The sequence below is a fragment of the Scyliorhinus canicula genome, chromosome 12, assembly GCF_902713615.1.
Source record: "Scyliorhinus canicula chromosome 12, sScyCan1.1, whole genome shotgun sequence".
Classification (NCBI taxonomy): Eukaryota; Metazoa; Chordata; class Chondrichthyes; order Carcharhiniformes; family Scyliorhinidae; genus Scyliorhinus; species Scyliorhinus canicula.
In genome coordinates, this window is record NC_052157.1 from 73971823 (window position 1) to 73986129 (window position 14307).

At 53.1% G+C, this 14307-nt stretch overlaps 1 protein-coding gene across 1 annotated transcript in view; it reads left to right on the forward strand.

The window, feature by feature from the left end:
* The window catches only part of erfl1 (Ets2 repressor factor like 1), a 43974-nt gene extending 31554 nt beyond the window's left edge, over positions 1-12420 (forward strand). The window contains exon 5 of the mRNA XM_038813062.1: positions 11771-12420. Within this exon, the coding sequence (XP_038668990.1) occupies positions 11771-12420 (650 nt within the window). The remainder of the gene's footprint in view (positions 1-11770) is intronic.
* The last annotated feature ends 1887 nt before the right edge of the window (positions 12421-14307 follow it).

A 14307-nucleotide genomic window follows, 5' to 3' on the forward strand; every position in this document is an offset into this window, starting at 1 on the left:
GGATACAGGGGTCAGGGTGGGTTTAGGATACAGGGGTCAGTGTGGGTTTAGGAGGATACAGGGGTCAGGGTGGGTTTAGTAGGATACAGGGGTCAGGTTGGGTTTAGGAGGATACTGGGGTCAGGGAGGCATTGGGAGGATACAGGGGCCAGGGTGGGTTTTGGAGGATACAGGGGCCAGGGTGGGTTTAGGAGGATACAGGGGCCAGGGTGGGTTTTGGAGGATACAGGGGCCAGGGTGGGTTTTGGAGGATACAGGGGCCAGGGTGGGTTTAGGAGGATACAGGGGTCAGGATGGGGATAGGAGGATACAGGCGTCAGTGTGGGTTTATGAGGATACAGGGGTCAGGGTGGGTATAGGACACTGAGGTCAGGGTGGGTTTAAGATACAGGGGTCAGGGTGGGTATAGGATACAGGGGTCACGGTGGGTTTAAGATACAAGGGTCAGGGTGGGTTTAGGATACAGGGGTGAGGGTGGGTTTAAGATACAGGGGTCAGGGTGGGATTAAGATACAAAGGTCAGGGTGGGTTTAGGATACAGGGGTCAGGGTGGGTTTAGGAGGATGCAGGGGTCAGGGTGGGTTTAGGAGGATACAGGGGTCAAGATGGGTTTAGGAGGATACAGGGGTCAGGGTGGGTTTAGGAGGATATCAGTCTCATGATGGGTTTAGGTGAATAGAGGGGTCAGGGTGGGTAGAGGAGGATACAGGGGTCAGGGTGGGTTTAGGATTCAGGGGTCAGAGTGGGTATAGGAGGTTACAGGGGACAGGGTGGGTTTAGGAGGATACAGGGGTCAGACATCAGTGTGGGTTTAGGATACAGGGGTCAGAATGGGTTTAGGAGGAAACAGGGGTCAGGATGAGTTTAGGAGGATACAGGGGTCAGTGTGGGTTTAGGAGGATACAGGGGTCAGGATGAGTTTAGGAGGATACAGGGTTCAGGATGGGTTCAGGAGGATATCAGGATCAGGATGGGTTTAGGAGGATACAGGGGTCAGTGTGTCAGGAATCAGTGGGAGCTAGGGGCTGGTTTAGCTCACTGGGCTAAATCGCTGGCTTTTCAAGCTGACCAAGGCAGGCCAGCAGCACGGTTCGAACCCCGGACAGGCGCCGGAATGTGGCGACCAGGGACTTTTCACAGTATCTTCATTGAAACCTACTCGTGACAATAAGCGATTTTCATTTCATTTTCATGTCAGGGTGAGGGTGGGTTTAGGAAAATACAGGGGTCAGGGAGGGTTTAGGAGGATACAGGGGTCAGGATGGGATTAGAAGGATACAGGGGTCAGGGAGGGTTTAGGAGGATACAGGGGTCAGGGTGGGTTTAGGAGGATACAGGGGTCAGGGTAGCTTTAGGAGAATACAGGGGTCAGGGTGGGTTTAGGAGGATACAGAGGTCAGGGTGGGTTTAGGAGGACACAGGGGTCAGGGTGGGTATAGGAGGATACAGGGGTCAGGGTGGGTTTAGGTGGATACAGGGGTAAGGGTGAGGATAGGAGGATACAGGGGTCAGGGTGGGGTTAAAATTCAGGGGTCAGGATGGGTTTAAATACAGGGGTCAGGGTGGGTTTAAGATACAGGGTTCAGGGTGGGTTTAGGATACAGGGGTCAGGGTGGGTTTAAGATACAGGGGTCAGAGTGGGTTTAAGATACAGGGGTCAGGGTGGGTTTAGGATACAGGGGTCAGGGTGGGTTTAAGATACAGGAGTCAGGGTAGGTTTAAGATACAGGGATCAGGGTGGGTATAGGATACAGAGGTCAGGGTGGGTTTAAGATACAGGGGTCCGGGTGGGTTTAAGGTACAGGTGTCAGGGTGGATTTAAGATACAGGGGTCAGGGTGGGTATAGGACACACAGGCCAGGGTGGGTTTAAGATACAGGGGTCAGGATGGGGTTAGGATACAGGGATCAGGGTGGGTTTAGGAGGATACAGGGGTCAGGGTGGGGACAGGAGGATACAGGGGTCAGGGTGGGTTTAGGAGGATACAGGGGTCAGTGTGGGGATAGGAGGATACAGGGGTCAGGGTGGGTTTAGGATACAGGGGTCAGGGTGGATTAAGGAGGACATAGGGGTCAGGGTGGGTTTAGGATACAGGGGTCAGGGTGGGTTTAGGAGGATACAGGGGTCAGGGTGGGTTTAGGAGGATACAGGGGTCAGGGTGGGTTTAGGAGGATACAGGGGTCAGGGTGGGTTTAGGATACAGGGGTCAGGGTGGGTTTAGGAGGATACAGGGGTCAGGGTGGGTTTAGGAGGATACAGGGGTCAGGGTGGGTTTAGGAGGATACAGGGGTCAGGGTGGGTTTAGGATACAGGGGTCAGAGTGGGTATAGGAGGTTACAGGGGTCAGGGTGGGTTTAGGATACAGGGGTCAGAGTGGGTATAGGAGGTTACAGGGGACAGGGTGGGTTTAGGAGGATACAGGGGTCAGACATCAGTGTGGTTTTAGGATACAGGGGTCAGAATGGGTTTAGGAGGAAACAGGGGTCAGGATGAGTTTAGGAGGATACAGGGGTCAGTGTGGGTTTAGGAGGATACAGGGGTCAGGATGAGTTTAGGAGGATACAGGGTTCAGGATGGGTTCAGGAGGATATCAGGATCAGGATGGGTTTAGGAGGATACAGGGGTCAGTGTGTCAGGAATCAGTGGGAGCTAGGGGCTGGTTTAGCTCACTGGGCTAAATCGCTGGCTTTTCAAGCTGACCAAGGCAGGCCAGCAGCACGGTTCGAACCCCGGACAGGCGCCGGAATGTGGCGACCAGGGACTTTTCACAGTATCTTCATTGAAACCTACTCGTGACAATAAGCGATTTTCATTTCATTTTCATGTCAGGGTGAGGGTGGGTTTAGGAAAATACAGGGGTCAGGGAGGGTTTAGGAGGATACAGGGGTCAGGGTGGGTTTAGAAGGATACAGGGGTCAGGGTGGGTTTAGGAGGATACAGGGGTCAGGGTGGGTTTAGGAGGATACAGGGGTCAGGGTGGGTTTAGGAGAATACAGGGGTCAGGGTGGGTTTAGGAGGATACAGTGGTCAGGGTGGGTTTAGGAGGACACAGGGGTCAGAATGGGTATAGGAGGATACAGGGGTCAGGGTGGGTTTAGGTGGTTACAGGGGTAAGGGTGAGGATAGGAGGATACAGGGGTCAGGGTGGGGTTAAAATTCAGAAGTCGGGATGGGTTTAAATACAGGGGTCAGGGTGGGTTTAAGATACAGGGTTCAGGGTGGGTTTAGGATACAGGGGTCAGGGTGGGTTTAAGATACAGGAGTCAGAGTGGGTTTAAGATACAGGGGTCAGGGTGGGTTTAGGATACAGGGGTCAGGGTGGGTTTAAGATACAGGAGTCAGGGTAGGTTTAAGATACAGGGATCAGGGTGGGTATAGGACACAGAGGTCAGGGTGGGTTTAAGATACAGGGGTCCGGGTGGGTTTAAGGTACAGGTGTCAGGGTGGGTTTAAGATACAGGGGTCAGGATGGGGTTAGGATACAGGGGATCAGGGTGGGTTTAGGAGGATACAGGGGTCAGGGTGGGGACAGGAGGATACAGGGGTCAGGGTGGGTTAGGAGGATACAGGGGTCAGTGTGGGGATAGGAGGATACAGGGGTCAGGGTGGGTTTAGGATACAGGGGTCAGGGTGGATTTAGGAGGATACAGGGGTCAGGGTGGATTAAGGATTCAGCGGTCAGGGTAAATTTAGGAGGATACAGGGGCCAGGGTGGGTTTAGGAGGACATAGGGGTCAGGGTGGGTTTAGGATACAGGGGTCAGGGTGGGTTTAGGAGGATACAGGGGTCAGGGTGGGTTTAGGAGGATACAAGGGCCAGGGTCGGTTTAGGAGGATACAGGGGTCAGGTGTGGGTTTAGGGTACAGGGGTCAGGGTGGGTTCAGGAGGATACAGGGGTCAGGGTGGGTTTAGGAGGATCCAGCGCTCAGGGTGGGGATAGGAGGATACAGGGGTCAGGGTGGGTTTAGGCGGATACAGGGGTCAGGGTGGGTATAGGAGGATACAGGGGTTAGGGTGCGTTTTGGAGGATACAGGGGTCAGGGTGGGTTTTGGATACAGGGGTCAGGGTGGGGATAGGAGGATACAGGGGTCAGGGTGGGTTTAAGATTCAGGGGTCAGGATGGGTTTAAATACAGGGGTCAGGGTGTGTTTAAGATACAGGAGTCATGGTGGGTTTAGGATACAGGGGTCAGGGTGGGTTTAAGATACAGGGGTCAGGGTGGGTTTAAGATACTGGGCTCAGGGTGGGTTTAGGATACAGGGGTCAGGGTGAGTTTAATATTCAGGGGTCAGGATGGGTTTCGGATACAGGGGACAGAGTGGGTATAGGACACAGAGGTCAGGGTGGGTTCAGGATAAAGGGGTCAAGGTGGGTTTAAGATACAGGGGTCAGGGTGGGTTTAGGAGGATACAGGGGTCACGGTGGGTGTAGGAGGATACACGGGTCAGGGTGCGTTTTGGAGGATACAGGGGTCAGGGTGGGTTTTGGAGGATACAGGGGTCAGGGTGGGTTTTGGATACAGGGGTAAGGGTGGGTTTAGGAGGATACAGGGTTCAGGGTGGGTTTAGGATACAGGGGTCAGGGTGGGGTTAAGATACAGGGGTCAGGGAGGGTTTAGGATACAGGGGTCAGTGTGAGTTTAATATTCAGGGGTCAGGATGGGTTTCGGATACAGGGGTCAGGGTGGGTATAGGACACAGAGGTCAGGGTGGATTCAGGATACAGGGGTCAAGGTGGGTTTAAGATACAGGGGTCGGGGATGGTATAGCACACAGAGATCAGGGTGGGTTTAAGATAAAGGGTCAGGGTGGGTTTAAGATACAGGGGTCAGGGTGGGTTTAAGATACAGGGGTCAGGTTGGGTTTAGGTTACAGGGATCAGGGTGGGTTTAGGAGGAAACAGGGGTCAGGATGAGTTTAGGAGGATACAGGGGTCAGTGTGGGTTTAGGAGGATACAGGGGTCAGGATGAGTTTAGGAGGATACAGGGTTCAGGATGGGTTCAGGAGGATATCAGGATCAGGATGGGTTTAGGAGGATACAGGGGTCAGTGTGTCAGGAATCAGTGGGAGCTAGGGGCTGGTTTAGCTCACTGGGCTAAATCGCTGGCTTTTCAAGCTGACCAAGGCAGGCCAGCAGCACGGTTCGAACCCCGGACAGGCGCCGGAATGTGGCGACCAGGGACTTTTTACAGTATCTTCATTGAAACCTACTCGTGACAATAAGCGATTTTCATTTCATTTTCATGTCAGGGTGAGGGTGGGTTTAGGAAAATACAGGGGTCAGGGAGGGTTTAGGAGGATACAGGGGTCAGGATGGGATTAGAAGGATACAGGGGTCAGGGAGGGTTTAGGAGGACACAGGGGTCAGAGTGGGTATAGGAGGATACAGGGGTCAGGGTGGGTTTAGGTGGATACAGGGGTAAGGGTGAGGATAGGAGGATACAGGGGTCAGGGTGGGGTTAAAATTCAGGGGTCAGGATGGGTTTAAATACAGGGGTCAGGGTGGGTTTAAGATACAGGGTTCAGGGTGGGTTTAGGATACAGGGGTCAGGGTGGGTTTAAGATACAGGGGTCAGAGTGGGTTTAAGATACAGGGGTCAGGGTGGGTTTAGGATACAGGGGTCAGGGTGGGTTTAAGATACAGGAGTCAGGGTAGGTTTAAGATACAGGGATCAGGGTGGGTATAGGACACAGAGGTCAGGGTGGGTTTAAGATACAGGGGTCCGGGTGGGTTTAAGGTACAGGTGTCAGGGTGGATTTAAGATACAGGGGTCAGGGTGGGTATAGGACACACAGGCCAGGGTGGGTTTAAGATACAGGGGTCAGGATGGGGTTAGGATACAGGGATCAGGGTGGGTTTAGGAGGATACAGGGGTCAGGGTGGGGACAGGAGGATACAGGGGTCAGGGTGGGTTTAGGAGGATACAGGGGTCAGTGTGGGGATAGGAGGATACAGGGGTCAGGGTGGGTTTAGGATACAGGGGTCAGGGTGGATTTAGGAGGATACAGGGGTCAGGGTGGATTAAGGAGGACATAGGGGTCAGGGTGGGTTTAGGATACAGGGGTCAGGGTGGGTTTAGGAGGAAACAGGGGTCAGGGTGGGTTTAGGAGGATACAAGGGCCAGGGTCGGTTTAGGAGGATACAGGGGTCAGGGTGGGTTTAGGATACAGGGGTCAGGGTGGGTTTAGGAGGATACAGGGGTCAGGGTGGGTTTAGGAGGATACAGGGGTCAGGGTGGGTTTAGGAGGATACAGGGGTCAGGGTGGGTTTAGGAGGATATCAGTCTCATGATGGGTTTAGATGAATAGAGGGGTCAGGGTGGGTAGAGGAGGATACAGGGGTCAGGGTGGGTTTAGGATACAGGGGTCAGAGTGGGTATAGGAGGTTACAGGGGACAGGGTGGGTTTAGGAGGATACAGGGGTCAGACATCAGTGTGGTTTTAGGATACAGGGGTCAGAATGGGTTTAGTAGGAAACAGGGGTCAGGATGAGTTTAGGAGGATACAGGGGTCAGTGTGGGTTTAGGAGGATACAGGGGTCAGGATGAGTTTAGGAGGATACAGGGTTCAGGATGGGTTCAGGAGGATATCAGGATCAGGATGGGTTTAGGAGGATACAGGGGTCAGTGTGTCAGGAATCAGTGGGAGCTAGGGGCTGGTTTAGCTCACTGGGCTAAATCGCTGGCTTTTCAAGCTGACCAAGGCAGGCCAGCAGCACGGTTCGAACCCCGGACAGGCGCCGGAATGTGGCGACCAGGGACTTTTCACAGTATCTTCATTGAAACCTACTCGTGACAATAAGCGATTTTCATTTCATTTTCATGTCAGGGTGAGGGTGGGTTTAGGAAAATACAGGGGTCAGGGAGGGTTTAGGAGGATACAGGGGTCAGGATGGGATTAGAAGGATACAGGGGTCAGGGAGGGTTTAGGAGGATACAGGGGTCAGGGTGGGTTTAGGAGGATACAGGGGTCAGGGTAGCTTTAGGAGAATACAGGGGTCAGGGTGGGTTTAGGAGGATACAGTGGTCAGGGTGGGTTTAGGAGGACACAGGGGTCAGAATGGGTATAGGAGGATACAGGGGTCAGGGTGGGTTTAGGTGGTTACAGGGGTAAGGGTGAGGATAGGAGGATACAGGGGTCAGGGTGGGGTTAAAATTCAGGGGTCAGGATGGGTTTAATACAGGGGTCAGGGTGGGTTTAAGATACAGGGTTCAGGGTGGGTTTAGGATACAGGGGTCAGGGTGGGTTTAAGATACAGGAGTCAGAGTGGGTTTAAGATACAGGGGTCAGGGTGGGTTTAGGATACAGGGGTCAGGGTGGGTTTAAGATACAGGAGTCAGGGTAGGTTTAAGATACAGGGATCAGGGTGGGTATAGGACACAGAGGTCAGGGTGGGTTTAAGATACAGGGGTCTGGGTGGGTTTAAGGTACAGGTGTCAGGGTGGATTTAAGATACAGGGGTCAGGGTGGGTATAGGACACACAGGCCAGGGTGGGTTTAAGATACAGGGGTCAGGATGGGTTTAGGATACGGGGTCAGGGTGGGTGTAGGACACACAGGTCAGGGTGGGTTTAAGATACAGGGGTCAGGATGGGTTTAGGATACAGGGATCAGGGTGGGTTTAGGAGGGTACAGGGGTCAGTGTGGGGACAGGAGGATACAGGGGTCAGGGTGGGTTTAGGAGGATACAGGGGTCAGTGTGGGGATAGGAGGATACAGGGGTCAGGGTGGGTTTAGGATACAGGGGTCAGGGTGGATTTAGGAGGATACAGGGGTCAGGGTGGATTAAGGATTCAGCGGTCAGGGTAAATTTAGGAGGATACAGGGGCCAGGGTGGGTTTAGGAGGACATAGGGGTCAGGGTGGGTTTAGGATACAGGGGTCAGGGTGGGTTTAGGAGGATACAGGGGTCAGGGTGGGTTTAGGAGGATACAAGGGCCTGGGTCGGTTTAGGAGGATACAGGGGTCAGGGTGGGTTTAGGATACAGGGGTCAGGGTGGGTTCAGGAGGATACAGGGGTCAGGGTGGGTTTAGGAGGATCCAGCGCTCAGGGTGGGGATAGGAGGATACAGGGGTCAGGGTGGGTTTAGGCGGATACAGGGGTCAGGGTGGGTATAGGAGGATACAGGGGTTAGGGTGCGTTTTGGAGGATACAGGGGTCAGGGTGGGTTTTGGATACAGGGGTCAGGGTGGGGATAGGAGGATACAGGGGTCAGGGTGGGTTTAAGATTCAGGGGTCAGGATGGGTTTAAATACAGGGGTCAGGGTGCGTTTAAGATACAGGAGTCATGGTGGGTTTAGGATCCAGGGGTCAGGGTGGGTTTAAGATACAGGGGTCAGGGTGGGTTTAAGATACTGGGCTCAGGGTGGGTTTAGGATACAGGGGTCAGGGTGAGTTTAATATTCAGGGGTCAGGATGGGTTTCGGATACAGGGGACAGAGTGGGTATAGGACACAGAGGTCAGGGTGGGTTCAGGATAAAGCGGTCAAGGTGGGTTTAAGATACAGGGGTCAGGGTGGGTTTAGGAGGATACAGGGGTCACGGTGGGTATAGGAGGATACACGGGTCAGGGTGCGTTTTGGAGGATACAGGGGTCAGGGTGGGTTTTGGAGGATACAGGGGTCAGGGTGGGTTTTGGATACAGGGGTAAGGGTGGTTTAGGAGGATACAGGGTTCAGGGTGGGTTTAGGATACAGGGGTCAGGGTGGGGTTAAGATACAGGGGTCAGGGAGGGTTTAGGATACAGGGGTCAGTGTGAGTTTAATATTCAGGGGTCAGGATGGGTTTCGGATACAGGGGTCAGGGTGGGTATAGGACACAGAGGTCAGGGTGGATTCAGGATACAGGGGTCAAGGTGGGTTTAAGATACAGGGGTCGGGGATGGTATAGCACACAGAGATCAGGGTGGGTTTAAGATAAAGGGTCAGGGTGGGTTTAAGATACAGGGGTCAGGGTGGGTTTAAGATACAGGGGTCAGGATGGGTTTAGGATACGGGGTCAGGGTGGGTGTAGGACACACAGGTCAGGGTGGGTTTAAGATACAGGGGTCAGGATGGGTTTAGGATACAGGGATCAGGGTGGGTTTAGGAGGGTACAGGGGTCAGTGTGGGGACAGGAGGATACAGGGGTCAGGGTGGGTTTAGGAGGATACAGGGGTCAGTGTGGGGATAGGAGGATACAGGGGTCAGGGTGGGTTTAGGATACGGGGTCAGGGTGGATTTCGGAGGATACAGGGGTCAGGGTGGATTAAGGATTCAGCGGTCAGGGTAAATTTAGGAGGATACAGGGGCCAGGGTGGGTTTAGGAGGATACAGGGGCCAGGGTCGGTTTAGGAGGATACAGGGGTCAGGGTGGGTTTAGGATACAGGGGTCAGGGTGGGTTTAGGAGGATACAGGGGTCAGGGTGTGTTTAGGAGGATCCAGCGCTCAGGGTGGGGATAGGAGGATACAGGGGTCAGGGTGGGTTTAGGCGGATACAGGGGTCAGGGTGGGTATTGGAGGATACAGAGGTTAGGGTGCGTTTTGGAGGATACAGGGGTCAGGGTGGGTTTTGGATACAGGGGTCAGGGTGGGCATAGGAGGATACAGGGGTCAGGGTGGGTTTAAGATTCAGGGGTCAGGATGGGTTTAAATACAGGGATCAGGGTGCGTTTAAGATACAGGAGTCATGGTGGGTTTAGGATACAGGGGTCAGGGTGGGTTTAAGATACAGGGGTCAGGGTGGGTTTAAGATACTGGGCTCAGGGTGGGTTTAGGATACAGGGGTCAGGGTGAGTTTAATATTCAAGGGTCAGGATGGGTTTCGGATACAGGTGTCAGAGTGGGTATAGGACACAGAGGTCAGGGTGGGTTCAGGATAAAGGGGTCAAGGTGGGTTTAAGATACAGGGGTCAGGGTGGGTTTAGGAGGATACAGGGGTCACGGTGGGTATAGGAGGATACACGGGTCAGGGTGCGTTTTGGAGGATACAGGGGTCAGGGTGGGTTTTGGAGGATACAGGGGTCAGGGTGGGTTTTGGATACAGGGGTAAGGGTGGGTTTAGGAGGATACAGGGTTCAGGGTGGGTTTAGGATACAGGGGTCGGGGTGGGTTTAAGATACAGGGGTCAGGGTGGGTATAGAACACAGAGGTCAGGGTGGATTCAGGATACAGGGGTCAAGGTGGGTTTAAGATACAGAGGTCGGGGATGGTATAGCACACAGAGATCAGGGTGGGTTTAAGATAAAGGGTCAGGGTGGGTTTAAGATACAGGGGTCAGGGTGGGTTTAAGATACAGGGGTCAGGGTTGCTATAGGACACAGAGGTCAGGGTGGGTTTAAGATACAGGGGTCAGGATGGGTTTAGGATACGGAGTCAGGTTGAGTGTAGGACTCACAGGTCAGGGTGGGTTTAAGATACAGGGGTCAGGATGGGTTTAGGATACAGGGATCAGGGTGGGTTTAGGAGGATACAGGGGTCAGGGTGGGACAGGAGGATACAGGGGTCAGGGTGGGGACAGGAGGATACAGGGGTCAGTGTGGGTTTAGGATACAGGGGTCAGGGTGGGTTTAAGATACAGGGGTCAGGGTGGCATTAGGAGGATACAGTGGTCAGTGTGGCATTAGGAGGATACAGGGGTCAGGGTGGAATTAGGAGGATACAGTGGTCAGTGTGGCATTTGGAGGATACAGGGGTCAGGGTGGGTTTAGGAATATACAGGGGTCAGTGTGCGTTTAGGAGGATACAGGGATCAGGGTGGGTTTAGGAGGATACATGGGTCAGGGTGTGTTTAGGATACAGGGGTCAGGGTGGGTTTAGGATACAGGGGTCAGGGTAGGTTTCGGAGGATACAGGGGTCAGGGTGGGTTTAGGTTACAGGGGTCAGTGTGGGTTTAAGATACAGGGGTCAGGGTGGGTTTAGGATACAGGGGACAGGGTGGGTTTAGGATACAGGGGTCAGGGTAGGTTTCGGAGGATACAGGGGTCAGGGTGGGTTTAGGTTACAGGGGTCAGTGTGGGTTTAAGATACAGGGGTCAGGGTGGGTTTAGGATACAGGGGACAGGGTGGGTTTAAGATACAGGGGTCAGGGTGGGTTTAGGATACAGGGGTCAGGGTATGTTTAGCATACAGGGGTCAGTGTGGGTTTAGGATACATGGGTCAGGGTGGGTTTAGGATACATGGGTCAGGGTGGCATTAGGAGGATACAGAGGTCAGGTTGAGAAAAGGAGATAGTGGTCTGGTGTCGGGGAATGCAGGGGCCAGGGGGAGAATAGGGGAACACAGAGATCGGGGCAGGATGGAAAAATGGGATGCAGGTGTTGGGGAGGAAATGGGGATTCAGGGATCAGGTTGGGAATGGTGGATAGAAGGACGGGGCAATGTGGGAATGAGGGAAGCTGAGGTCAGCGATCAAAGTGGGATTAGTGGATTCACGATGGGTATCTGTTTGCAGGGATGAGGGCTCAAGGTGAGAGTGGGGATAAAGAGGTCAGGGTTGGGGATGGGGATGATGGCGATGCTGGGGTCAGTGTTCGAATATGCGGATACAGGAGTCAGGGTGGGAAAGTGAGATACAGGGGTCAGGGGTGAGGGTGGGCATTGGGATGCAGGGGTCAGGGGTGAGGGTGGGCATTGGGATGCAGGGGTCAGGGGTTTGGAGTCAGGGTGAGAATAAGGGAATACAGGGGTCAGGTGCCTGGGCCTGAGTGGGAACAGTGGGATAGACACTGTAACTGTAATCAATGTGCCTTGGATTTCCCCCTGACTGTCTGCCTGTTTCCTTTTACAGGGGCCCCTTATTATTCCAAGCCTCCAGCTGTGATCGGTGCCTATGGAAGAAATGGCCACTTCTCAGACTATCCCTGGAGCCTCCCTGCCTACACTTCTCCCACATTCAATCTGCCTGCCTCGAAGATGTCTGCCCTGTACCCCCCTCACTACTACCCCAACACGTTGGCGGGAGGGCTCACCCACCTCCCCACCCAGATCTCCCTGCTGCCCCCCGCCGAGGCAGGGGACAGGGGCCCTCAGCACCTCAGCCCCTACTCGCGGCTGTGCCTCGGCCAGAAGGGCCTCCCCTCTTACCCCGTCATCCAGGCCCTGCGGGCGGACCTGGTGCCCCCGGCGTCGCCACAGACCCCCGCCCTCTCGCCGGGGAAGGAACGACTTGGCGACAGAGCCCAGTCCCGGGCAGCCGACGCCGGGGGGACCTGGGTCAAGGCGGAGACGGACTCCGAGCTGGAAGTGACTGACTTGAGCGACTCCAGCTCGGAGGGCGAGGCCGGCCCCGAACTGCCCGGGAAGCCCGGGCGGAGCGTCTGGCTGAAGTCCACCCAGAAAGCCAGCCCATCACCGCCAGGGCTGCCGAAGGATTGCGCGGCCAACATCCCCAGGGCCAGCAGCAAGGCCAAAGAGTTGGGCATGGCATATCGAAGCTGATGTGGAGTCGGGAGCTGGCCTCCATTCCCAATTCTGGCAGCTCAAAATACAAAATGTCTACATGCCCGAAGGCTCGGATATAAACGCAGCTGGAGACCACCACACCAAGTTAAATGTTTATGTACAATAATAGCATTAACTCTGAGTGCAGCTATATGAATATAAGCCTGCTGTTCGACTGGGTGGGGCACTCTTCAGCAGGAATGTCATCCACGGTGTGTGGCAACAGTTTCCAGTTTAACATGGACTGAAAACCATTTCAAACACCCGCATTTCTTCCCTCTTGCAGTTCACTCTCGCCCCATCTCTTCAAAGTGATTGGTCTGTAAAGCTGACACGGTCCCATCTTGCTAATCACATCTTTGCAGTGTTGTTGTGTTCACTCCAACTCCCCCAAACCAAGATTCCCGCTCCTCGCCCCTGCCCTGGTCAGTTCTACTATCCATAAACACTCACGTTGAGGGCTGGTGGCTATGGGTTTCTGTTTGTAACTTGAGGCCGTGCTCCATCTTGGGATCGGTCCATGTAATGCAGAGTAATTGAGCGAACAGTTTTCCACAACTCCCGGAGTCTATTGTTTCTCTCTGGATTGATATATACTCCTCACGTCCTCCATGTGCTGCCTATCCCTCTCTCTCAGTCTCTCTGTTCCTCTCTGCACTCCTACCCCTTCCTTCCCTCCCTCGCTCCTTTGCTGTCTCTGGTTTGTAGTTGTTCTTTCTCGTTGGTCTTTTTCTCATTTTCTCTTTCTGTCTGCATCTCTCTCTTGATCTCTTTATCTCTCTTTTCTGGCTCTCTATCTGCCTCTCTCACTCTCTGCCCCTCTTTGTCTCTCGCTCCCTGCCTCTCACTCTCATGTGTCTCTCTCCCTGCCGCTCTCTCTACCTCTCTCTACATCTCTGTCCCTCAATGTTCCTATCTCTGTGTCACTCTCTGTGTGTACTATTATCACTCTATCTTTCACTCCCTTTCTGTATCTCACTGTCTCTCTCCTACCTCTATCTCTATGTCTCTCTTCCTATCTATCTCTGTCTGTCTAAGGACAGGGTTAGAAAGTAGTTGACTACAGCAGGTTTCTCCATGCCTTGATTCTGTGTTCCCCAGGCTCTGAGGGGAGTCAGTACTCCACCTGCATTCAAAGCATTGGAAAGACAAACGTGAGAGACAACCCCAAGAGAAAGGAAGCTCTCCGTGAAGTTTAAATACCCCAATTACAGAAATGAAACTAGGAGATTTTTCATTGCTAATTTTGTTACAGAATTCCACACATTTCTAAACCACAATTCAAATCCCTCAGATTTTGCAAATGGCTCCTCGTCATTAATATTTCAGATGCAACGTGTTTCGACAAACACGAGCCAAACAGGAGTCTGGCATGTTCCTGGTGTTTTCAAAGTCCCTAATTCCTTTATTTCCAGTCGCAGGAAAGTGGGATTCAGCCTCACCCGTTGGTCAAAGAGTAACGTTAAAACTGGCGGTAATCCACTTGAGACAGTTAAGTAAGAGAAAGAGAGAGAGGAGAGAGCGCGAGCAAGCAAGTGAGCGGGAAATAGGACGTCTCCTGGGATTTTCACAGTAATTTCAGTGCAGTGTCAATGTAAGCCTACTTGTGACACTAATAAAGATTATGATTATTATTAAAAGACTGAATGGGCTCCCCAGAGATTCCTGACAACACCAAGCTAGAAATAACTCATTTCACTGACCCCACCAATTCCGAAACAAAAACCCTAAAACAGGTTCCTGTAAAATAATTGAGAGACAGTCATGTACTTATTGAAACAAACTAACTTTGAAAATGTGAGGGGAAAAGAAAATGAACGCACTTGAGAAACACGTGTCAATGTATTTACTTTTGGGGATTATGAAGATTTTCCGCAGAATTGA